Source organism: Bolinopsis microptera, chromosome 1 (assembly GCF_026151205.1).
Source record: "Bolinopsis microptera isolate Bmic1 chromosome 1, MBARI_Bmic_1.0, whole genome shotgun sequence".
In the NCBI taxonomy this organism is placed as follows: Eukaryota; Metazoa; Ctenophora; class Tentaculata; order Lobata; family Bolinopsidae; genus Bolinopsis; species Bolinopsis microptera.
This window is the reverse complement of record NC_087072.1, coordinates 2,983,523-3,009,348: the sequence shown is the minus strand read 5'-3', so window position 1 is coordinate 3,009,348 and position 25,826 is coordinate 2,983,523. Positions and strand designations below refer to the sequence as shown.

Here is a 25,826-nt window from a genome sequence, read left to right as displayed (position 1 = left end):
TCTTGTGTACTATAAATTCTGATGGCCACGAATATGGCACAGATGTGGCTCTCGGGCGACGCCCTCGAATTTTGAATTTATTGAAATCCAAATTTCCCCAGAGATTTCATAGATTGATAAATCTGTGAAATCTCTGGGGAAATTTCAGCCACAAATATGCATTTTGTGGTCACTATTCATTTTTCTCGTTTCTTTAATTCAGTTTTTTTTACGCCTCAAAACATATGTTTATTAAGAATACGGCCATATTTTCACTGTGTATTCATCGAGCAGTTAAAGACCTCTTGTGGAAAGAAATTAAAAGGAGGCTGCCTTAGTTATGGGCCAGGTTCATTGTTCACCGTCTTACTACAGCAGACCAGCTGTATTCTTGCAGTTAAGAGAGTTAAGTCTTGTACCTTAATTCGGAGTTGTAATTCTCTTACAAACTCTACGTTGTAATTAGTAGCTGAATAAACACCTTTATGCGCTGAATAGTTCAGTGAATTTTATTAAAGGACTGGAAATTACGGAGAATATTTACTGTGAGCTATAATCTTATAAACATAGTTATAATCCCATGTTTTTTCTCATAAATCAAGTGTTGGTTTTACAGAAAATTGGCACTAGACGTGTTGATTCATAAACTTTTGTTCTAATTCTTCAAAACAAAGGACAGGTTCGAGAGACCCCAGCAACAAAGTCGCGAAATTTTACCGTGGCAGGTGTCACAGACGTATAAGTATCCCCTCCAAAGCGTTCATACTCACACTTTTCGAAGAACCATGACTTTTCTGCTCATAGCATTAGTGGGTGTGGCTCTTTCTGCCCCCTCGGGAGGCTTTCCTAATTTCCTCACCTCCAAATATTCTGGACCTGAGTTGAAGCTCCGTCTAGGTCTGTTCCGGCTGCATGCCAAGGAGATAGAGGCTCACAATTCTCTTCCTGACAAGACGTGGGAGGCTGGTGTAAATGAGTTTACTGCGCTGACTGACGCTGAAAGAAAGCAGTTCCTAGGACTAGGAAATGTAACTGAGATCCTCAACTTGCCCGTTTCAGAAGCACCCTTCTCTGCTCTAACAGCTGCCCCTGCCTCCATCGACCACACGTCACTAAATCACGTGACCAATGTAAAGAACCAAGGCGGATGTGGGTCATGTAAATCATGTTGGGCTTTTGCTGCAGCTGCTTCATTCGAAGGTTCCTATGCCATCGCAACAAAGAATCTGAAGACATTTGCTGAGCAGGAGCTTCTCGATTGTACCTACTCAGATCCTAGGGATGGATGCAAAGGTGGGTGGTATCAGCAAGCATGGGGTTACATTCAGAATACAGGACGATTGGGTCTTCTGAGTGAGATCCCTTACAAAGGCAAGGATGGAGCATGCAATTACTCTGGCAAGAGAAACGGAGCATATGACGTTCAATACCTGGGATACGGAAGTGTGTCCGGTGATAATAACTTAGCTGCAGCTACTGCTCAGTATGTACCTGCAGTCGCTATAACAGTAGAGGATGACTTATTCAGCTATAAACACGGCTCGTATGATGGTTGCAACACTCCCAAGGGAGTTAATCACGCTGTAACGGTGGTGGGATATGAAGCCGGATTCTGGAAGGTTAAGAACAGTTGGGGATCAGGATGGGGCGAGGAAGGATACGTACGTATGGCACGCGAGAAGCCAAGTATTTGCAAGATAGCGAATTATGTTAAATACCCAACACTCAAAAAAATAAAAAACCCTTGGACAAAAGTTACCAACTTCGCAAATGTGAAAGCACCGTCTTCTTTTAAGAAACTTAGGCTGAAGGTGAAATGCTTACTTAAGGACGCTTCCGAGAGGATCAAGCTGTACACCTACAACAATGGTCAAACAGGTCACATCGAGCTGATTGTAGATGGTCTGAATCACAATAAGTTCAACCTTTTCTGTAAGGGAGCTGGAAACCAGGCCTGGTTCGGCGGAGATCGCTACTTTGGCAACCAGTTCTCAGACAGTCAGCGAGGTGATTGTGACTCTCAAGGGTACCGGCAGTACGAGTACGAGCAGTTGTCTGATAGATACGAGGTTCGTGTTGGGTCCTTTGTCCAGAAGTTTGGTTCCAGTAGCCGGGGCAGGTGTAACGTAAGGTTCATTAGTGTGGTGTTTCAACTTCACACTAAAGAATCTACTCACGCTCCTGAGGCCTTCTACAAATGGGAGGAATGAACAGTTTGGAGAATGTTAAAGAAGAAGAATAACTTTTTGATTTTAAAATTATTTGTTTTACTTTATAGCTCAAGAGTATGTTTCATTGTTTACCAAAGGTCCAAATAAATGTTGCTTATAGTTATACTGATATAAACATGACTTTCAAGTCACGATATTATATTCTTAAACAGCACATGCAGGATTACACAATCAAAACAATATACGATTTCTATTGGGTCGCATTCTCTTGAAGGTTCACTTTTGACGTCTATTATAGCTGCAGAGTGCAGTGCATATCCCTTTTCTACAACCGAGTATTCAACTCAATAATGCGGGCTGAATTTGGTTTCAACGAAGGATAAATTTTCGTAAAATTTTCGTGTTTTTAAGCAGTAAAGTAATATTATCATTGGTTAGGTACCCTAATTAATTATTTAATAAACTAGGCATTCAACTAAATACCTAACACAATTCTAATTCAGATCAGCGGAGTGTCTGAGTGCATCATAATGGGACTCCCTATGAACATTGGAACGGGAATATTCAAGCTACTTCACAAACCCTATCATAGGAGACAACCCAAGCCTCGAGAACTGATATTTGACAGATAGATTCACTTTTTACAATTGTAGCCGGGGTCTATTTTAACTTTTTATGTAATTGAGTGCATTTAATTTATTATCTTTTTAATCTTTTAGTTTTACGAAACAATTGTAATCAATTTGTACGTTACTTTAAGTATTTCTGCAAAAAGAGAGGGACAGGTACAGGGATCCAACCCTTAAGTCGAAGTGCTGTTTTATACTATAGTTTTGGGGTACCGCGACAATTGACCCCCGACAATTGACCCCCCGACAATTGACCCCCGACAATTGACCCCCCGACAATTGACCACCGACAATTGACCCCCCGACAATTGACCCCCGACAATTGACCCCCCGACAATTAACCCCCCGACGCGACAATTGACCCCTATGTTATTACACTGGGGTCAATTGTCGCGAAATCTAGGGTTCAGTACAACAATTGACCCCCCGACAATTGACCACTCATGTAATTACACAGGGGTCAATTGATCGGGTTAGGGTTAGGGTTAATTGTATTAAATTATATTGTCGGGGGTCAATTGTCGGATGGTCAATGGTGGGGGGGTCAGTTTCGGCTGGTTAGGTTTGCTAACTAGAATTACAGAATTACTATATCATGTATGCTCACCTGATCGGACGGTGCCAGCTTTTTCTTCGCAGAATTCCAGACAGTCCTTGCATCCATAGTAATAATGACATTGATTTTCCCTAGGTTAGACTTAAGCAATAATGCGATTTTACCATTCTCTTCGGGATTTAGACTTCCAGTACCTCGATTTGGTCTCATACCATTCTCAGTCAACTGACTAATTGGTCACTGGGCAAAATTCTATTTGTGTTCAGAAAATACCATAAATTTGAAAATGGGACAAAAATTGGAAAATTTTTCGTTTTGTTTTAAGCTTTCTGCTGTGGGCGTCCAACGACCGAAATCAAACTTCCAGCACCTCAATAGTGTCATATGCCACCTATGGTTGACTTACTAATTGGTTATGGGTGAGAAATTCAGTCAAAACTGTAAAATTTCGTTCCTGGAAATTTCATCTTCAGAAACTGAAAATAGGACAGATTGGGACAATTATATGATTTTACAATTTTATTCGTGATTCGGGATTTTAACTTCCAGTACCCCAATTTGGTTTCATACTGACTAATTGGTTTCTGGGAAAAAATGTCATCCAATCTGTCAAATTTTTGTTCAGAAAATTTCATATTTGAAAATGGGACAAATTTTTGAAAATACAACTTTTCGTTTTTGGTTTTGTTAAAAGCTTTCTGCTGTGGGCTTCCTACGCTAGCGTAATCATTTGGAAACCCCCCTCGGCTGATTACGTAATATGTGAAAATTTATATCAAGTTAAACCTGCAGTAATATGATTTTAAAGGTTTGCTCATCTCGTCAAGGATATTAACAGGCTGGTTAGGTAGAAAAACGCTAAATAAGGTATAATGAAACCTTGTCTGAGCTGAGTCATTGAGTCGCGTCTTCTTCAGTACGGTAGAGTGGGATTATCTTTATTGGTGCGGCCCAACACTGGCGGTAAGAATAAACATCGTACACACTACACACCCTGTATACTTATAGTGTATAGAACTAGAAGTAGAAGTCGTAGTGTGCCTCACCGCGTGTTATTTTATTCTTACCAGGCGCGCCTATCCCAATACAATGCGCGGCGCTTTTTTCGAGCTTCTAGCAAAGGGAACAGAGCAAGAGCAAAGAGACTACCAATCTGGATAACGTGGCCATCTACTTAGCACTTAGGACTTGATTGACGATGTCAACCCTTCAATTCCATGTCGAAGCGGCAAAGTCCTCCAATTAAATTTAACTTAGGACGTTTGACAGAGGGAGGGTTGACCATTGTTAATGATTTGGCCCGGCGCGCGCTACTTCGTAGCACGTGCCATCGAGAAGAAAGCGGCGCGCGCTACTTCGACGAAATTTAGACGAGTAACATCCGTCAAAAGGAGGGGTGGTTTCTGAAAATCCGGACGTCCGGAAATTTTTAACGGGTGATACTCGTAAAATATCTGTTCCATATATTTTATTACATATACACTATACAGGACCGTCGACGAGTCTTGTAGCGCGATGCACTACTGGGTCGCGCGCGCGCATCCAATAATGCTTCTCGCAACTTGGCGCGCGTCCTGGTAGGTTATAAACCTACAAGGAAATTTTGGCAGAATTAACAAAAAATTTCCATTAATTTCAACTCTTTGACACTAATTACTTTGCTCTAACCAGAGCTCCCTCTCGCTTGCAGTAGCGCGCGAAACAAGCGCGTCACGCAGTACGCGTATACACATGGCTTTGATTCACGATGTCAATCCTTCGCATCTCGCCGATCTCAGATCTGTGGTTGCGAGAAGCATTATTTGATGCGCGCGCGACCCAGTAGTGCATCGCGCTACAACACATGGCTATGTGAACTAATTATTCAATGAAACTAGTTGGTTTTAATTGTACTTTTAAAAGTAGCTGGAAATCCTGACGTCCGGGGGAGGGGGTGGTTTTGAAAATTCGGACACATCCGGACAGGGGGAGGAGTTGTATCACGTTGTGACACCCACGGTCGTTTCACTAGGTCCTGCAATGATACGGCGGGTCATACAACGTATTATATATAACAAGGGAGGGGGTGGTATGAAAATTTGATATTTTGGCGGACGTTGTCCTAAGTAAATGGCCCGTTATCATGCGGTGAGGCAAACGTGCCATTGTATACTGTAGTTGTGTTTGCGTCTGTGATCCTACCTCATAGCCATACCCTAATCTCGAATATAAGATATGATTCCTGAAAACTGCAAAGTTGCAATTATGCTAGAATGTTAACAGTAATTTGGATTGACATCTAATATAATACTATATATTATTATTATAGTACTATGTACTACTACTTGCACTTAAATTTTACCAACACATTCATTCCATGCACGACCGACCACCGCACCCATAATTATACATTGTATATATTTTTTTAAACGAGATTCACACGACGAACGTCTGTCCCAAGGTCAAAGTTGTATGGTGTAGGTTTCACTTTATATCCAGTATGCACTAATTACGGAATTTAATGCATTGCTGTTATAACGTATAATAATACTTTCTGGAATCAATAATGGCGAGATTGTGACCCATTTTTCATTCGCTCATTTCAAAAAAATACGAAGGGAAAGGGGCTTTATATTATATTATTAGTGCCTTCTCCTTAAAATGTTGAACAAAACTGTCGAACAATATAGTAGCATCTGGTGAAGGAAAAGTTACGGACTCAAACTATTAAACAAAGAGCAATGACCACCACCCTGCAGAGCATCTTTAGGGAACCAACAGACCTGAACTGTTAAACCAATTACTTTTTAGTTCACGATCAGAGAGATTAAGATAAACGAATCATTTCACATTCCTTCACACCTGACGGAGACCTAACAGGAGATACTACCTCACATTAACTGTTAACCGTACTTCTTTTTACTCTATTTCTCAAATCTTTTGTTGGAAATGGAGGAACAATACAACTTTTACTCTATCCCATTTGATTGCCACTAACCTACCCAGCATGGCATACGAAACACCTGGCGACATAAAAACTATAAAATTGAAAATCATCTACAGACCCATTATTATTTGAACATGTTGGTATTCTTAACGATCATATTTGTTCTCATAGCTTCAGCCCAAGGTCACGTGTGTCAGGATTTACACGTCTCTTGTCCTTTGAAGGGTACCCAGGGACTTTGTAATGATGCAAATTTCAGAAACGTTTGTCCGCTAACTTGTGGGATATGCACGTGTACGGATGCCTTGCAGAAGGATGCTTGTGTTGGGTTCAAACGTCATGGACAATGTCTCACTGACCTCACCATGCCTAACAACTGCAAGGCGACCTGTGGGTTCTGTGAGTGTCAGGACAAGCCCAGTGTAGTAGGGTGTACTAACTTCCTGGCTCATGGACATTGCCTCCACAACCCTGTTGCTAACTACGAATGTCCTGCAACTTGTAAATTATGTGATGCCCAACAAGAAGCTCCTCAGGTTGTGACGAACACTGCTGGCATTATCCAAGGCAGGACAGTAACGTTGGAAGATGGAACAACGCAAATACACGAGTTCCACAAGATACGCTACGGGAAAGCTCCAACAGGGAACCTAAGATTTAGACCGCCACAGCGGCACACAGTCCCTAAGTCCACCAAGGTGATGGCAACTGATGACACCTACATGTCCTGTGTGGATGGTCATGGTAACGGAACTGAGGATTGTCTCTTCTTGCACGTACGATCTCCCGACCTACAAGGCTCCCGACCCGTTATTGTTTGGATTCACGGTGGAGCTCTTATGTCAGGCTCTGGGAATATGCCAGGGTACTCTTTTGACTCGGAGACCACCCACCAAGTAGACGCTGTAACAGTCAACATTAATTACCGACTTGGGTTCCTGGGGTTCAGCTCTGTAAGTGAGTTGTGGGATGAGCGTGCAGGAGTGTACGCTAACAATGGTATCAGAGATATGGTCGCAGCTCTGGATTGGGTACAAGAGAACATAGCTGCCTTTGGAGGAGATCCGAACTCCGTCACCATTGCTGGGACGAGCGCGGGAGGCACCTCCGTTCTGGCCCTTACTTGCTCTCCTATGGCCAACAACAAGTTCCATGCAGCTGTCTCCATGAGTCCGGCACCTGAGATGAGAGCCTCGCACGTTGTAGGGGACCTCTTTCAGCGAGACTATGTTTCCAACTACCTGGGGTGTAATCAGCCCAGCCCTGCGGCACGGAAACACTGCTTGATGCACCTAGATGCTAATAGGTTTAACACTCCCAAACAAGGTGCTCAAGGGTCTGCTTATTTCAGTTTCCCAATGATTCATGGTGTTAAAGGTGAAGCTTTTGGGTACATCATGATTGATCCTGTAGTAGTTACAGTATCGCCAAGAAACCTGAAAGATGCTACATTCGCTCCGAAGTCACCTATTAAAATTATAGTGTCCAATACCGCCGAAGAAAATTGGCTAACTGTCAAGGATTTCCCGACTCACCACGACGCTCATATACATATGACAGCCAACTTACTAAAGCTTACACACAGAAATGATATACCCAACATGGTGTACAAGCAGTTCTATCCTGGGAAAATGGCTAAAGATGCCTACAGTCTTCTTATCACTGATATGCGGGCTACATGTCCCACTAACGAAGTAGTCGGAGCCATGTCCCTCAGCCGGAACCATGAAGTATACAGACTGTACATTACACATCACTCTGAAGGTTTGAGAGCAAGTCACGGGTATGATGCATGGTTCCTATTTGGACTTTACAAAACTATAATAAAACCACTGACTCCGACCGAGCATCAGTTTGCAGCGCACCTGCATAGTATGTTGAAGAACTTGGCATGGAGCAGGTATGTGGAACATGGATGGAATCCCTTCCCTGCTACATCCATGGAATTCGAGAGAAGCCCACAGATCTCTAAGATAACGGAGACTGAGCCACAACAACTGGTTTGCCACTACTTAGCCCACCTCAGTTTAACAAAGTACGGGTGGCAGAATTAGTTGGTTTGGTTTTCAGTTGACGGTGAAATACTTTAGTCAGAAATATGATTGTATTTTATTCCGTCATACCGTTGTTTTTCTTCATGATCTTAACAAAACTTTAATATAATTCAGAAACTACAATTAGATTGTTATAATCAAAGAAATGATGAAAACAATTTATTCAGTTATCCATGAAAGTCAAATACTTGAATGAAATATTTAACATTACACTGAATAAGAATACAAATAAGCGACATGAAGTAAATGAAAAGGCTGAAAATAATTTACTGTTTTTAACAAATTTTAAATAATTTACTAGACATTTTTTACATCCTTGAGTTTTTTCATGATAAAAACGATCGTACAAGCTATACATTTTATTGTACAAATTTATCATGATGTCGGGAAAAAGTATGATTGATAAAGTGATAAGTATCGAATTTCTTTTTTATTCTTCTTTATTTAAAATTAATAATTATACTGGCCAGGCGGCATTTACCTTGAAATTCAACAAACTATATTCAGTTGATATAATTATAAACAAATACGTTAAATTTAAGAGGGAACGAGTCTCTTGTTAAACACAAATATCGAATTAATTAAAGACTAATTATTTTAATTAGTTCAACTTCTAATTAATTAGCCGCTCAATTAACAGAGGTTAGCTAATTAAATTGTTCAAGAGTTTCCACAAAGCAATTATCACAACAGAAATGGTTGTAAAGTTTACTTAACTAACGCTTGTCTGCGTTACAAAGAAACGCTGACGCATTTTCTTCTAGTCGACCAAAATGAGTAACTGTAAGCTCACTGTCAAAGATCATCGGAACTTGGAATGAAGATGTCCTGATCCTAAAGTTTTATAGATACTACACGTACTGAGGTCACAAGTAGTGACATGAATGATACCGTCACGAACCCTTGCGATCACTAACAGTTTGATAAGACGTATCGCATTACTTGTGATATCTTCCTCTGTACAAAATAATATTGTCTGGTCTCTATGGATTCGCTTTTACGTGATCAATACGTTATCCTGAATCTGCGACAATAATCGCATTATTTTCAGCGTGACGTCACATAAGTAACGCGGGATTTTCAGCGTGACGTCACATAAGTAACGCGTGATTTTCAGCGTGACGACACACACAGTATAAGACGAGATATCACGTGATGACGAGAGTAGTTCAGCAGTAATCAATATCTTCCTCGGAGTCACCCCTTCCAGGACTATGACTGGAAACGGAATGTTTGGTTGAGAGTGAGGGTTCGGAGGGACTCCGGATATCCGGGTTCTGAGGCGACACTTGCTCCGGACAGCTAGGTGGGGGAGTCACGTTGCTGGGCGAGGGAGAGTCTGTCTTGCTGGTTTTACGGCTCGGAAATCCCTTCTTTGAGGTCTGAGGAAAGTAAGTGTAAGTTTTATATAAGTTAAATATTGGAAACAGCCAGTGCATGTAACATGCATATTCAAATGAAAGCTGGTGATATTATTTGAAAGGTTTGATCATTACGAGAAGGTTATTAGCAGGCTGGTAGAAGAACACTAAATAAGGTCTAATGAAACCTTGACTGAGTCGTTGCGTCTTCCCAGGGACAAGTTCTTCAATACAGTAGGATGAGAGCAGCGCTGATTGTCAAGTCTGTCACACTGGACTCTGTTCAGCAACTCGAAAAACTCTGAAATAAAACAGCCGTTAATTTATACAAACTTTAGATACTCAGCCGTTATTATTAAAATATATATAAGTAATTTGGTGATTGTCCTGAACAATTATATGGGGTTTTCAAAATATTCTCTGATGAAAGTACGGATGGCAGAATTAGTTGGTTTTGTTAAGTTGTCAGTGAAATACTTTATTCATACCTCTGTTTTTCTTCACGAAACTTATAAAACATTTACATAATCCAGTAACTACAAGTTTAAAACAAATTAATGTATCACTGAATTACCTAGTTCAGATTGAGATCTGACGAGCTGACCACCGTTAGCGTTAAAGTCGGTGGCGTCATCGTCTGAGCTCTCCATAACACTGCTCAGCAGATCCAGGTTACTCTCCAGACTTCCACTGCAGCCTACCGTCACACTGCAACGAGGGTTTTTTACTTCCACGCTGTAACAAGATATTGTTACAATCTTCACCCACAAAAAGCGGATCTGCAATTCCTGGTCTCAACTTAAATCATGAAATTAAAGAAGATTCTAGGACCATCTTAATTCTAAATCTTCACAAAATTCAAGCTAAGCATAAGGAGACATACCTGCGCCTGACATTGCTCTTGCTGGGTACCTTCCTCATGCCCAATCTGGGAACAGAAGTAGATCTCTGGGAGATATCCCTCACTTCTAGGTTCTTGTTGGCTACCAGGATGCTCTGAGTGTCAAGTCTGACGTAACTTCTGCTGTCTCGCTGTAAGGGGGGAGGGGTGAGTTTGCGAGGCAGGGGGGGGGGGGGGGGAATCAGAGCAGAGAGATGGGAGGGGGGGTCAGAGCAGAGAGGTGGGGGGCCAGAGCAGAGAGATGGGGGGTCAGAGCAGAGAGATGGGGGGGGTCAGAGCAGAGAGATGGGGGGGTCAGAGCAGAGAGATGGAGGGGGGTCAGAGCAGAGAGATGGAGGGGGGTCAGAGCAGAGAGATGGAGGGGGGGGGTCAGAGCAGAGAGATGGAGGGGGGGTCAGAGCAGAGAGATGGGGGGGGGGTCAGAGCAGAGAGATGGAGGGGGGTCAGAGCAGAGAGATGGAGGGGGGTCAGAGCAGAGAGATAGAGGGGGGGGGTCAGAGCAGAGAGATGGAGGGGGGGTCAGAGCAGAGAGATGGAGGGGGGGGGGGGGGTCAGAGCAGAGAGATGGGGGGGGGGGGGGGGGGTTTCGTAAATGTGGTGGTGGCCGTTGGGGGGAGATAAATTATGACTGAAGAATAATCAATCAACTGCCAGTTTTATTTTTACCCTAGATGCACAAATAATTGTGTTTACCTCAAATAAGATGATAGATCTAAGATCGATGCTGTTTTCACTGAGTACGCTCTTACAAATGTCTTTCAAAGTCTTCCCGTGGGACGTGCAGAACTTGAACTTCTTGTTGTTAGACATTGAGATCCTGAAACAAAGTCACAGTTAATCGCTTGCAACATTTTAAACTTACAGTTCAAAACTCTGATCGGAACTTTAAGAGCTTTAAAGTTTTTGAGTGGAGAAGTATAACCCCTGCCCTGTTAAGTATGAACAGTGTAATAGTATGTTCGGTAATAGTTTAAAATAGTGTATTCGGCACGCAGACGTAAGTGATAGTCCGCGGATTTAATGTTAGCGCCTCTACCATAATGAGATAATTCCTAACTTCCTAACTGATATTTGCAAGCGTGACCTAAAGGACAGATAGACTGGCGGAGCCACCGAGATGTCGACTCCGCACTAACTGCGCAGCTGAAACCATAGCAACACTGATTCTTGTAAAACATGACCACTGTAACATAAACCTCAGAGCTAGATCATGCTTTTACCTCAAATCCAGTCCTTATACAGTACATTTAGTCTCGACATTACATCAACAGCTCAGAGTTCAAATACTCTTCCAAACTAATCCAGAGCTGGACACTAGAATTAGTACACTCCAAGTTTACAAGTTACACTTGTGTTTTAAATAGAAACTTAGGAGTGGAAAGACAGTGTGTCAAAATCACAAATAGTGCAGTTTGGATATTCTTGAAATGGAGTGCTCAATCGAGTTATTGTCCTCTGTCTACTTGATGATTCACGGCTTCAACTTGAACATTGGTAGAACAAAGGTGGAAAAATGACTTATCTAGACTACATCCATCTCCAAGAAAAATATCATAATCATCATGGCATCAATTCTCCTTTAGTTATAACATTTGTTAAGTCTCAGCAAATTTGATATCGTATTATCACCAACATGAACACGATGACCTAATTTCGGACAGATATGAATAATTCTTCTGAGTAGAGCTGATGTGTAATAGCAAAGGAGTAACTCCTGGCAAAAGATCAGGTACTTACTGAAAAGTAGGAGTGTTCAGGAAACTGAGAGTCATGTTGGAGAACTGGTTAACAGGTCGCTGAATGTCGATAACTTCTCCCGTCTTCTTCATGCAGATGTGGTAACAATTCAGATTCACTCCTGGGGTTTTAAGAGTTAAAATAGCAACATACATTAGTCCTTGTCTACTAACCATATTTAATAATGAACCAAGTTAATCTCAATCGAATGTTGATGTCCAGCAGGAAGACACTTTTTTCTTCACATTTTCACACTAAATCATTTCAGGGATAATATCTCCTGACAATACACATTGCCTCCCTAACATGAGTAACACTACTAACCAGTGTTAACGAGGGCTCGCTCCACACAAGACTTAACACTCTCCTGACCGTTGTAGTAAGCTCTCCTCAGGGTACAGTTGGGCATCTCCAACAACACCTGGTGCTTGGTAACCGGGTGGTGGTGGTGATGGTTGTTGTTATGGTGGTTGTTGTTATGGTGATGGGTCTTGTTGTTGTTGTTGTTGCTGTTGTTGTTGTTGTTTATGTGGTTGTTGTGTTTGTTACTCTGGATCACTTCTGTTTCTTCACCTGGGGTTGGAATAGTGTTATTTGAGGTGAACTATATAATAGGGTTGGGGACTCAAGATTAAAGATAAATATTACTGACATGTCAATCTTATACTCCACGTCAGCTAACGCTCATCATAGAGTTGAGTCTACTTTAACAGATATGTACGAGTATTTACTAAGATATTTAAATCAGTTCTTTCATAATCATGTTTTGAAGTTGTATCCATAGAGATGATCTTAATACTATGTTGTAAGCTCGGTAGTAGGGCTGCCGGGTCTACGTGTCGGAATAAAATGGCATTTCATGATAAACTGTCAAGTAGCAGTAGTACCCTAGCACTAAAGTATTATGGAATGGGGAAGCTCCACAATTAATGATGATCTGATTAATAAGTCGAGCATTATTTTAGGAGCCACTCTGCATGGCTCTGCAGGGCACTGCAATCACAAAAATTACTAATTTCGTTAAATCATTGCACTGGAAAGGTCTCGAGGCGGTGCGATTATGGTCAAATCATTTGAGTAATTCCTTTTAATGATAACAGGTGTAAATCCAAATACCGATCCTAAATTCCGATAGCAAATAAAATTCAAATCACTAAGAGGTTGATAACCATAGTAACTGTAACCATGTACTCACGTTTTCTTATCCCGAAGAAGCTGAAAAATTTCCGGTTGCGGCTATTATGCGCGTTCTCGTTGATCGCATTCTTCCTTTTCCCATCCTTGGGGCTGGTGATGTGCTTGAATATTGGCGACTTGCCCAGTTTCTCCTGCTCCAGGAGGTTCAGATAGTCATCACTTCTGGTAAACTGCCAGTACTTCCCGTACATCATCAGATTGTAGATCTGGGAGAGAGAGGAGATTAGAGATATTTTGCCAAGAAATATCCGTAAAATGCACACCACTTAGGAGCCATGCTGCATTCCCGAGATAAACAACAGGCAAACATGGATATTTGGGAACTATTAATAGATGTTAGGTCTATAAGTTGGTAAGTGTCAACTGTAGTACGGGTCCACATTATGGTCTACAACAGATAATCTAAATACCGAAGCCTTACGCGGATACTAAGTCCCCAACTGCCATTATGTTGTGTTATGTAATTAACTAGACTCTACCAGTCCCAAACTGCCATTATGATATACAATGTTAATAACTAGACTCTACACTCTACAGGTTCCCAGACCAAAAGCGAAACTAACAACTTCCAGTTTCGACTACTCAACATTAAATTAGTAACCATGGAAATAGATCTCACAAATGTAGGTATTACACACGCACCTGTTTCTGCATTGGTTTGAAGAGATGATGGTGAGCCAGGTGACAGCTTTTAACCACCTCCTCCCTACCACTAGCGTCTATATTGATAGGGTTGGGAGCTCCGGATACTAGATACTCTGATATTATGAAGGCTGCTTCCTCTTGACGCTGTGGAGAATGGGAGTGTTATAAAGAGTGTTACTTACTTACAGAGAGTTTTACTTAGAGTGTTACAGATAGTCAAGGAGAATATTTTAAAATTTTGTTAGCCTTTAACTCTACAAAACAGCGGCATAAAAAAGTAGCAGGTTGGCTCAGAAAGGCAAATTTGGGTCCTAATCATAAAAATAAAAATATCCTTCAGTGAACTGAACAAAATGATAAAAATCAATACGAAATGTGTCCGCAATAATGAAAATTAAGTAAAAATATCAAACTTTACCTTTTTCTGGTCGGACATTCCTTCGTATTTCCTGCAAGCCAACCAGAACTTAATGTTCTCGTCCGCATACTCCTTCTTGAGGAAGTCCTGGAAGTAAGCCACCCCATCAGGGTCCTCCAGAAGCTTGTCGAACCCTTTAGCCCACTCTGCTATACGGGATGTTTCCCCCACTACTTGACTGAACTGGTTGTTCAGGGGAGTCTGCTGAGGGTTCTGAAATAGAGAAAGGGTCAGTTTTAGTCAGGAGACAAGAGAGGAGTTAATGCTAAGTTGTGCTCTCTCAAATCAATCATTCACAGATATAATCACCACAAAGAATATCAAGCAATGCTACAATGTAAAGTGTAGCAATGCTACAAAGTAAAGTGTAGCAATGCTACAATGTAAAGTGGAGGTTAAGGGGTAGACTCACAATAAGACCGATGGAGCTAGATTTGCATCTTAGCCTTAAACACTTCATGGTACAAAGGGTAGCTATATCGGTGACTACTAGCATAGCATATCTGGTCAAATTGTACTGGTTATACTTATAGCTAAATACTGGTCAAATTGTACTGGTTATAGATAAATACTGGTCAAATTGTACTGGTAATAGCTAAATACTGGTCAAATCGCACTAAGTATTATATGGCAACTAACGCGTAATGAAGGAAACGCTAAATCACGAGGAAAGAAGAAGAACTAAATACAGGGAAGGGAAAGCTCGTAATACATTTTCCACTAAGTAACCAAGTATGAAGTAAGAGATTATTACGTAATATTATATGAAATAGTGGGTGTTGTCACTGCGGGTGGCGGCAAACTAAACAGTGAGTAGTAAGAGGCTGCTAGCCCCCACTCACCGCTCTGTCAATATAATTTGTACGGAGAAGGAGCAGTTCTGTTTATAGAGCTATCTAGGATTCATAGGAGGGAAACGATTTGATACGAAACATAGGCCGCACTTCGAAAAATACCTACAAGAACTTTATACGTTTTATGGTGAATGCATGTTCCAAATTTAGAACGATTTGACCAATTTAAGAATCAGATCGACAAATTCCATTAAAAATATAATGGCCGTGAAAAGAGTACAGACTCGTTTTTTCTCAAAATAGATTTCATATCCCCAGATAAATCCTTAGAAGGAAAGAAATCATATTCCCAATCAAGGAACGGGGGGAAGATGACGTCTATTTAACAATGCGGTCGATAGATCAAATATAATATGTCATTTTTGACAATAAATCCTTTAAAGGAAAGCAATTTAAAGCTTGAGCACCAAGCATATTAGAGATAGTCGCTTTTATGCAGGTGCTCAGACAGACAAGTAATTTAACGATCAAATCTGAGATTCATGACATGAACCGATCATGTTCATGCGGGGCCCTACATGACATAACCGTACAGTGAGTGGTTTTATTTATTTTATTATTAAGGATGTGGTTATGATTTGATGGTTGGCGAAGAGGAAGTGGTTAAAATGTGCTTCAGATCAAAAGAAAACAATTCTGGAAAGAATTCTAACATTGTTAGCATCAACTCTAACTTTGAAAGTATTCTGTGCTGAATAACTCTAACTTTATGATCATTATGTGCTGTAGAACTTACGTAGTCAGGTCTGAATTGGTAGGGACCAAAGCAACAGTTACATTGATTCAAATAAACCATCCTCTCTGTACCTAATATGAATACACGCTCAGACTCAAGAAATCGTCCAACAAACAGTAAATCCATGCAAACACCCTAGTAGAAAACAAATTACAATAAAATACATCTCAACTACAAGACAAGACCAGTAAACACCCTAGTAGAAAACAAATTACAATAAAATACATCTCAACTACAAGACAAACACGCCGATAAGCACGACTTCTGCAACTATTAACAAACAACCTGTTTAAGCTACCACAAAAGCATACTATAAGCTCTAGGACAAGTCACAGTTAAATGATAACATTTGTCTCAACCCGAAAGTGAAGACAGTACTTGATAAGCTCACGGATATTTAGACGGGTATCTAAACGGTTTATCAACACGTTGCCATGATGTTTAACTTAAATCATTGCAGTTACAACTTAGGCAGGTGTGTAAACAATCACAGAATTTTACAAATTTAAGAGGACATCAATGTTGAGAAGTAAGACCCTGATAAAACAGGACGCCAAAACATGATATAATACAAGTAGATGCACTCGCAGCTGCAAAATAATAATTTATGTAACAAAGTCTTGCAACAATCAGTAAGATTGAGAGGGCTAATTTAATACCGGGCTCACTCCAGAGTAGCCTAATTTAAAACCGGGCTCACTCCAGACTGCCCAAGTTCAACCCGCCACTCGCACTTGCGGGTAACTCATTTGCAAATTAGCAGGAGCAATTTTGTGAAATTCTTGCAGAGATTACCGTCTCGCTAGTTGAGGAGGTTGCCGAGAGAGCACGATTAGAAAGCGACATGACACCAACTCTACTCAACACCGAAACTACTGGACACATACTATAATGGACACCGAAACGTCGCAAATAAAGATGACACGAGCGACACCGGACCGCTGATAATGACAAAAAGTTGCAACAGAGTACAGTGAAGTGAGCGACTGCTGCTGCAACCATAGAATCATACATATCTCCGGATATTAGTAATATAGTTCCTCCTGCCCATCCCTATGTCGTGTTTAGTCCGGCATGTCCGGCTTCACAACAAATATCTACGGAAGAGGGGACACCCTCTACCTGCGCGCGCCCACGTGTGTAAACCTGGTCACGTGCGGCAGGTAGAGAGTGTGTGAGTATCACACACTACCTCACACACTACCACCTGTTGCAGATCCCACTCACAACGCTCTCTCACTCTCTACTTCACCTCCAGTTCAGATGAAGAAGCTCTGCAAGTTGGAGACTTGAGGTAGTGCTGTCAGCACTTTGAATCACTACGGAGAGTAGTAGCCTAGTCTGATCTAAGAAGCTGGCCAGCTGATCTGTACTATGGGCAGGATATGAGGGAGAGAGATACAGACTGGTGGTCTAGTTATGGGTATTAGAACAGGCTATCATTATACACACCTCATACCTATAATACTGTAGACATACCAACACACGTATTGCATACCTATACAGTATACACATCATGAATACCATGGTTTAAAGGCACCAAGATGGCTGTGACAACTAGTTAGCAAGTTTATGAGTCATAGGTGTCACATTAAAATCGACCGACCGGGTAGTTGGTACCTCGTGAATATTTAAACTGACATAGCATGTTGTCATCGCAGTTCCAAGCCGAAACATGGAAAATCAAAAGAGATTGTTCAAAGGCTGTAATTTTTGTTTGCAATAAATAACTATAAATAACAATAATATCTTAAATTAATCCGATATTTCCCTATTAAGCTTCTAAATTAGTACATCGTAAGTATTAAGATGGATATTTCACTTGAAAGTATAAAAAGTTAATGACAACTGACAACAGTGAACATGTTATATATACTTCAACAACTGTAACTGAGGGCGGGACTGATTGCTATTCAAAATACTCCCACAATTCAAGCGAATCTCTGTTTATAAGATGCATATTTGGGTAAATAATATGTGATGGAGGTTTAAACATATACTTAAATAGGAGTTGAAGCTCATTTAATTAAACAAATAAATTGCCCCACCTGAACTGTCCCACTTATAAGATCCCGCCTGTAAAACCGCTGAAAATACCTTACAAGGCAGCAATACCGAATCTTCCAATAAATTTCTCTCCAGCTAAAAGTTAAACATAAGTTAGTTGATTTTGTTATCAGTACATTAATAGAAGTAGATGGAACTTAAGTGCTGCTACATGTCGGAGAATAGATTCAGTAATTACTTGTGTCGTCCAACATGATGATGAATCACCATGGTGATGAAGGAATCACCATGGTGATGACGGAAGCTGGTCAGCCTGTACTTTATCAGAGTTCCTAGAGGAGATGCAATTATCGGGTCTTTGTCACTTCCTATCAAACTGTCAGGTGTCGGCGAAGCCTAACTGATAGCGGATCCTACCCAATATATACTTATCTCTACTGACTAGGTCTAGTAGAAGAGAGGTACAGAATGTATTATTGCTGTTCCGCGCTGGGTACTGGGTAATAATAACAATGCCAGTACTTTAACTTGTCCTTTAAGTAACTTGTGCAATCTACTTCACCATTGTCACTTATATCATTAATTATTCAAACTACAAATTGATGGTATTTTAGTGACTAATGAGGCGTTGCCGAGTTTCGAGACCACGGCGATAACAGCAAGTTAACTAATAAGATACTACAAAGAAATAAATAACACAACCACACAAATACAGGGAACTTGTATAACAGTGAAACCTGTATTAATACCGTGCCACTCCATACCGGGTACCTTGAGAGGTAAACAGAGGTTTCACTGTACGTGTAGTGGTGGTGGTACAGCACCACTACAGCTGGTCATGTACGTGTTTCAGGAGAATCTTCAACAAAATATCATTTAGAGCGTACAACTAACTAGAGGTACGCTATATAATATAGTATATCATATATAAAAACAGTTACATGGGACCAGCTGTCTAGTGGCCCTCTATTATTACATAACACAAACTTATAGTAATTAGACAAACGAGAAACAGAGCCTAAAATCATGACCACTGTTGAAACGAAGCAGAAAACGTCACGCAAAATATATGAGATTCCAACTGTTGGACTGCTTAACGTCTGCTTTTAAGAGCGAGAGAGAGAGAGAGAGAGAGAGAGAGAGAGAGAGAGAGAGAGAGAGAGAGAGAGAGAGAGAGAGAGAGAGAGAGAGAAAGTGACGTTGGAATTACAAAGTGACGTCAACAGACGAACTGCTTGAAGGAGCGCACAGTTCTTTGTATTGCGACCGCTAATTAGAGCGTACAAAGGCAGGCGGAGGCCATCTAGCAGCTATAATCTACCATAGTATACTTAGTATATTATATAGTATACGCAGTAATTATATAAGGGGAGAGCTTCCAATCAGCCTTTAAGAATATTAATTTACACAATGGCAAACGGTATGAATATGACGCAGTAGACCAAGCTATGGTATATAATGTGGCGACATTGCGACAGTACTTGCGTAATGTTAAGCCTGGGATCAAACAGGGTGGTTAGCTTGAACTGGACGTTAAGCTTGTACTGGACGTTAAACTTGGACTGGACGTTAAACTTGAACCGGACGGTAAGCTTGAACTGGATGTTTTAAGATTAGCCTGACGTTAAGCTTGGACAGAACGTTCAGCTTGAACTGGACGTTAAGCTTGAACTGGACGTTAAGATTGGAGTGGACGGTAAGCTTGGACTAAAAGTTAAGCTTGGACTGGATGTTTTAAGCTTGAACTGAACGTTCAGCTTGGACTGAACGTAAATCTTAGACTGAATGTTAAGCTTAAACTAAAGTCTGAACTTTAAGGGGGCATACCCCAAAACAGTGGTTTGTGCCGTCCAGACCAAATGACCTCATAGGCAGTTCAGTGACCTTCTAGCGCACCGTTTCCACACAAAAAAAAATTATTTTGAGAATTCCCATTTTTGTAATCGACCATTTCCTGGTTAAGAGTGCAATTTTCGGAAAAAATTATTTTGTGGTTGAGACGCTATAAGTTAATCATTTCTTGCGGTATCGGGTTGAAATTTTGCTCGCCGTTTATTCACATCTATGTCAAGGTGTGTGTAAAATCTTGATATCGTATCTAAAAAGGCTGGTGTGTTATGAATTTTTAAAGTCAAAAAGCTAAAATTGTCCTTTTCAGGCTTATTTTAACAATAAGTTAGTCAGGGAAGATCGGATTATTTGATACTTGACATCAAATTTTTCTCTGAATTCTGGCGCAGTTTTTGATGCCCTCAAAAATGTTTTTACTCATTCACCTTCTGATCTATTGGACCTCAAAGCCAAACAACAAATTTAGGCACATTTTTCGTTTTTAATATTTACTGATTTTTCTAAAATTTTGATAGGAATGTGCTAGTGACTTTTTAAAGGGTGCAAAATAACCGCAACTAGCACATTTATATATGAGTTATGAACAACAAAACACCCTAAAAATCACATTTTGGCTTTGCAGATAAAAAATCACATTTTCTCCCATAACTTCAAAGGGAAGCATTTTAGGGTGTTTTGTTGTTCATAACTCATATATAAATGTGCTAGTTGCGGTTATTTTGCACCCTTCAAAAAGTCACTAGCACATTCCTATCAAAATTTTAGAAAAATCAGTAAATATTAAAAACGAAAAATGTGCCTAAATTTGTTGTTTGGCTTTGAGGTCCAATAGATCAGAAGGTGAATGAGTAAAAACATTTTTGAGGGCATCAAAAACTGCGCCAGAATTCAGAGAACAATTTGATGTCAAGTATCAAATAATCCGATCTTCCCTGACTGACTTATTGTTAAAATAAGCCTGAAAAGGACAATTTTAGCTTTTTGACTTTAAAAATTCATAACACACCAGCCTTTTTAGATACGATATCAAGATTTTACACACACCTTGACATAGATGTGAATAAACGGCGAGCAAAATTTCAACCCGATACCGCAAGAAATGATTAACTTATAGCGTCTCAACCACAAAATAATTTTTTCCGAAAATTGCACTCTTAACCAGGAAATGGTCGATTACAAAAATGGGAATTCTCAAAATAATTTTTTTGTGTGGAAACGGTGCGCTAGAAGGTCACTGAACTGCCTATGAGGTCATTAGGTCTGGACAGATTTGGGGTATGCCCCCTTAAGTTCGGATTGAACGGTAAGCTTAGACTGAGGAAACTGGAAAACAGAAAAAGGAGGGTCACATTTAGGAGGGATTCGACTGGTAATTTAGCGACAGCTGTGTCAAAACATAAAATTTACGGAGATTTACGGCAAGATTTAAGAAGTTGTCCGTGAATTAGAGTTATTAGCAGCTAGTAGAAGTAGCTAGTACCACTAGCTAGAGTAGCCAGAGAGACTGGATAAAGCTGACAGTTGGAGTTACTCTGACAGAAGTGAGACAGTACAAGGAAGGAAGTAGGGATGCAGTCTGACAGTGTGTAAGAATACCCTAACCGGTGCAGGTGTCCACACTGTTCTAAAACTCCAACAGACAAGTCGACGAAACTAGAGCCTGCTGACCTGTTTGAGCTAAAAGTGGCCGGCAAATTAACTTTTAACTTCTAATTCCCACTCGGCCTTTGTCAAGGTACGAGGTAGGTTATTGAGCAGAACCGACCGTATAATCGCGGCTACAATTTCATGAATGTTTTAAATTCACAGTTTGAAATTTGCAAAACAAATTTACCAAAGTCACCAATAACAATGACTTCAAAATCTTCGTTCAAAGGGTCGGGTACTTCAATAGAATATTGCGGGATTTTAAACGACGTAATTGCAATGTACAATGTTTGTGTTATAAGTTTTAATTCTAACAATCTGGAAGCGATGTCAACGAACAGTAGACACGACAACCAAAAGGTAGACATGAGAGCAGCTTATAAAATTCAATACAAATTAATGGAGACTATAAGTAGAATTATGATAATGATAATGAACAGAGCTTTTAATGAGAGGTTCCATCCTGCTAACACCAAATTAAACCGCCGATAATTGTTTTAATACCTAGTAACACCTAGTAAATAAATAGTTAATATCGATGACACAATTTAAGCTTTAAAAAAGCTTAAAAATAAACCGCCAGGCTGCCTATTAGCCTATAACATGGGATGAAATAAGGGTGAGCAACAGTTTAGTCATCAGCAAATGTTTATTGTGTGCGGTAGGTAGAAACAATGTTTTGCAAGAAGGCGTAGTCCCCCGGCCCCATTGCAGCTCTCCACGACTAGTAACGAATGGTAGGTAGCATCAGAAGGAGATTGCCAACCATTGACGTAACAACAACAACACCACCTGGCATGTCCACCTTACAATAAGCAGTGTGTCACGTGGTGGAAATGGAGGCTTCTCATTGGCTAATATCTGTCACGTGGTGAAAATGGAGGATTCTCATTGGCCAATGATTGTTACGTGTTACAGATGAAGGCATGGTATTGGGTCATGGTTGCCAGTAACCTTTCTTAGTGGCGAATTACTGCCCCACTATGCGCCTGTCTTTCGTCGAATAATCACAGCTGAGGTAAATATAGTACAATTATAGAAGGAATATAATATGTATAATTATATAAGATGATGTAATTTAGTAGTATATTTGCAGGGAGTCTGCAGATGATGACGTGCAGACCACTAGTATAAAGACGCTGTATACTAATACAGATAAGTAATATTTTGTGAGTAGTAGTGACGTCACAAACAATACAGAGCTGATAACTAGATAACTTGTAACTTAGTGACGTTATTACACATTCACTACTACACGTGCTATCTGAGTCAGAACCACCACGCACGTGCAATCGAAAGGCAGAAGTAACAAAAGTGACGACTTTCAAGTTAGATGGCCATGTGGTGAGGAGTTGAGGACGGACTGTAATTTGTAATTCTGCCAGATCCTGCAATTTAGAAAACTTAAGAAATATATTTAGATACTGGTCAGGACGTGAACAATGTTTGTTTCGACATATGACAGCGATTTTAGGATTTCGTTGGTCAATGCTATAAGCTCATTGGTTAATGGCTGTCACGTGCCAGATAATTATGGTTCAACTCCCCACCGGCATCCATAGATGTTATTAAATGCAAGAAAGGAGTAGGCGAAAATTTAGAATTACAGTTAAACCCCGATTTACCGCAAACCCTGATTTACCACGCCCGATTTACCGCATCTTATACCTTTTTAAACTCCACAAACAATCGTGGTTTTACCGGTTACTAATTGCATGAACGAAGTACGTGACAAATTAGAAGACCTGGCCTTTTTAAGGGTATAAGAACATTTTTAGGGGGAAACATTGAATTGCGAGTGGAATTGTAAACTTTCTGAATAGGGCCGGGGTATTTATATAACAGTGCAGGGGTTTCGTAAGGATAAATAATAGTTTAAAACCAGCACGAGGAAATTGAGCTTCACAAGAATACATATTGATTCGTGATTGCCGAGAACTATAATTCTTAATAGCGAATTTTGCCCCACTATATATGCGCCCGTCTTTCGTCCAGTAATCACAGCGCCGGTAAATATAGCACAATTATACATATTAATTATAATAATATGTATAATTATATAAGATGATGTAATTTAGCAGTATATTTGCAGGGAGTCTGCAGATGATGACGTGCAGACCACTAGTATAAAGACGCTGTATACTAATACAGATAAGTAATATTTTGTGAGTAGTAGTGACGTCACAAACAATACAGAGCTGGTAACTAAATAACTTGTAACTTAGTGACGTTATTACACATTCACTACTACACGTGCTATTTGAGTCAGAACCACCACGCACGTGCAATCTGAGACGCAGAAGTAACGACTACTTTATGTGTACGTTACGACTGTACGTGAGAACGGACCATTTATTTGTAATGAGAAGGTAAACAAAATTTATTTTTACATAATATAACAGAGATTTTAGGTTTTCATTGATCAATGCTGGTAGTTGAGTAGTAGTCCATTGTCACGTGTCAACAAATTATGGTTCAACTGCCAGTGTCCTGATCTAATATATAATATTTACGTCTTCAGTTTACAAATCAGTGAAACACAAACATACTATGCGGGGGACTACAGACCCCCTCAAAGTCCTTTTCAACGTTACTGCCAGGTTACATAGCACTCAAATTATTTGTTATATAGTAGTGTTGAAAGTATTAAAACTGAATGCAAGAACGTGAATATTTAGAATTGAGGGGACATATTGATGATTTCATAACTAATTAATAATTTAAAGTAGTGCAGTATCCAGCACGTTAACTATAAATAATCCGTAAAGATTCAAGGTACAATAACAAACGCACAAGCCACGAGCTGACTAGCCTGCTCTAGGTGGAACAACAAGCACAATAGTCATCATGAGAATACTGTTAGTATTGAAGGGGATTCTATGTTGGGATTCCCAAACCCCTGTCTCTGTGACTGCCTCCATACAGGAACAACAGCGCACGCCAGCACCCGAATTACATGCTCTGCAGGGTTGAGGGTTTCTACTCAAATATCATGGCGAAAGGATGTGAGCGGGTATAACGTGGCTCCAATTCCAGTGCTTTAAGGGATTTAACTTAATACTTTCATTTTCGTCAGTTTGGGCTAAAATTAACAGTTAACGCAATGTGGAATCCTTTGAAACGAGAGTTTTGTTAAAGCGTTGTCTAATTTATAGTATAATTTGTGTTAAATGCATTCAACATGTCAACAAAGGACACATATCCAAGAATCTTGCTTTATCATTCATACGAAATTGCACAATCATTCGCACATAGAGACACGTGCTAAAAGTCTGAATGTGCTCGCGCTAAAATAATACGAGTAATAGTGATCACGAGATGGAACGCGCACAAGTTAACGAGGACACTGAAACAGCTTCAGAAAATATAAAAGTTCGCTTTTGAGTTTTATGTATTCTCAGTATTAGTCAAAATATTCTTAACAGTACAGAAAATGAAGATGTTCCAATCTAACAACTGAAGACAATTTCAAAAGTTTAATGATCTTTGTCAACTTTTAAACTACTTAGTCTCGAGAACACTCACTAGACCGAAAATGGGATCATTTTAATATTTCAACTTGTCAGACTCTGACAAATATTAAAATGCCGAAACCATTTTGATCATAACGCTCCGAAATCTGAAAATGTCAAAGCGACATGAAGGAGATGGTTTGGATACGTCATTATGTTATGTACCTAGAGAGGACACGAGAGATGTCAGAGCAGGCCTATTTATTTTAAAGAGGAATGTATATCACCAAACATTATCAGTTTTCCAGATACATCGGCACCTGGAGAAAGGCTCGCACAGTTAAAGCTGGACACTACAAAGCTGGAAGAACACAACCAAAAGGAAGGCTCGCCCAGTTGAACACCGAAATGACACGACTATGCGAGTCCTGATGATAGGCGAGACTATAGAATTATACCTTATTTGGAAATCAGGGAGCTGTGGTAATTCATAATTGACTATTTATATAATATAAAGGAGAATGAGGCGCCCGTGGTTCCCACACCTGGGTAACTTTCCGCCTCATAACTACACTTTAGTTCCCCCAATCCTACTAATCGCGCCATCCAACCAACACTTCCTTCGACAAGAAAAATGACACAAAAGCAATAAAGGTCGGCAGGCTGGAGGTATTATAAGCTAGATGTTGACGATATTAAAAATAT

General features: G+C 40.2%; 4 protein-coding genes across 5 annotated transcripts in view; 3 read left to right on the top strand and 1 right to left on the bottom strand.

Moving 5' to 3' along the window:
- The window catches only part of LOC134812873 (DNA-directed RNA polymerase III subunit RPC1-like), a 31,850-nt gene extending 28,959 nt beyond the window's left edge, over positions 1-2,891 (top strand). Inside the window, exon 24 of the mRNA XM_063820476.1 lies at positions 2,654-2,891. Coding sequence (XP_063676546.1) covers positions 2,654-2,782 — 129 coding nt within the window. The 3' untranslated portion in view covers positions 2,783-2,891. The remainder of the gene's footprint in view (positions 1-2,653) is intronic.
- On the top strand, positions 750-2,250 carry LOC134812892 (uncharacterized). Its single transcript, XM_063820497.1, has one exon. It carries the CDS (start codon positions 765-767, stop codon positions 2,187-2,189), a length of 1,425 nt encoding a protein of 474 aa, XP_063676567.1. The 5' UTR covers positions 750-764; the 3' UTR covers positions 2,190-2,250.
- Positions 2,892-6,626: 3,735 nt separating the features above from the next.
- On the top strand, positions 6,627-8,315 carry LOC134825954 (carboxylesterase 1C-like). The gene has a single exon (XM_063838160.1). The coding sequence runs from the start codon at positions 6,627-6,629 to the stop codon at positions 8,313-8,315; it is 1,689 nt and encodes a 562-aa protein (XP_063694230.1).
- Positions 8,316-8,461: 146 nt separating this feature from the next.
- LOC134817272 (regulator of G-protein signaling 12-like) overlaps positions 8,462-25,826 on the bottom strand; it is a 45,213-nt gene continuing 27,848 nt past the window's right edge. The window contains exons 9-18 of one of the 2 annotated variants that reach the window (XM_063826413.1): positions 14,575-14,787; positions 14,154-14,300; positions 13,510-13,717; positions 12,639-12,887; positions 12,315-12,435; positions 11,271-11,394; positions 10,560-10,708; positions 10,251-10,411; positions 9,865-9,977; positions 8,462-9,697 (exon numbers count right to left, since the gene is read on the bottom strand). In XM_063826413.1, the coding sequence (XP_063682483.1) occupies positions 9,485-9,697; positions 9,865-9,977; positions 10,251-10,411; positions 10,560-10,708; positions 11,271-11,394; positions 12,315-12,435; positions 12,639-12,887; positions 13,510-13,717; positions 14,154-14,300; positions 14,575-14,787 (1,698 nt within the window). In that variant the 3' untranslated portion in view covers positions 8,462-9,484. The remainder of the gene's footprint in view (positions 9,698-9,864; positions 9,978-10,250; positions 10,412-10,559; positions 10,709-11,270; positions 11,395-12,314; positions 12,436-12,638; positions 12,888-13,509; positions 13,718-14,153; positions 14,301-14,574; positions 14,788-25,826) is intronic. The other variant, XM_063826417.1, reaches the window with a different exon arrangement.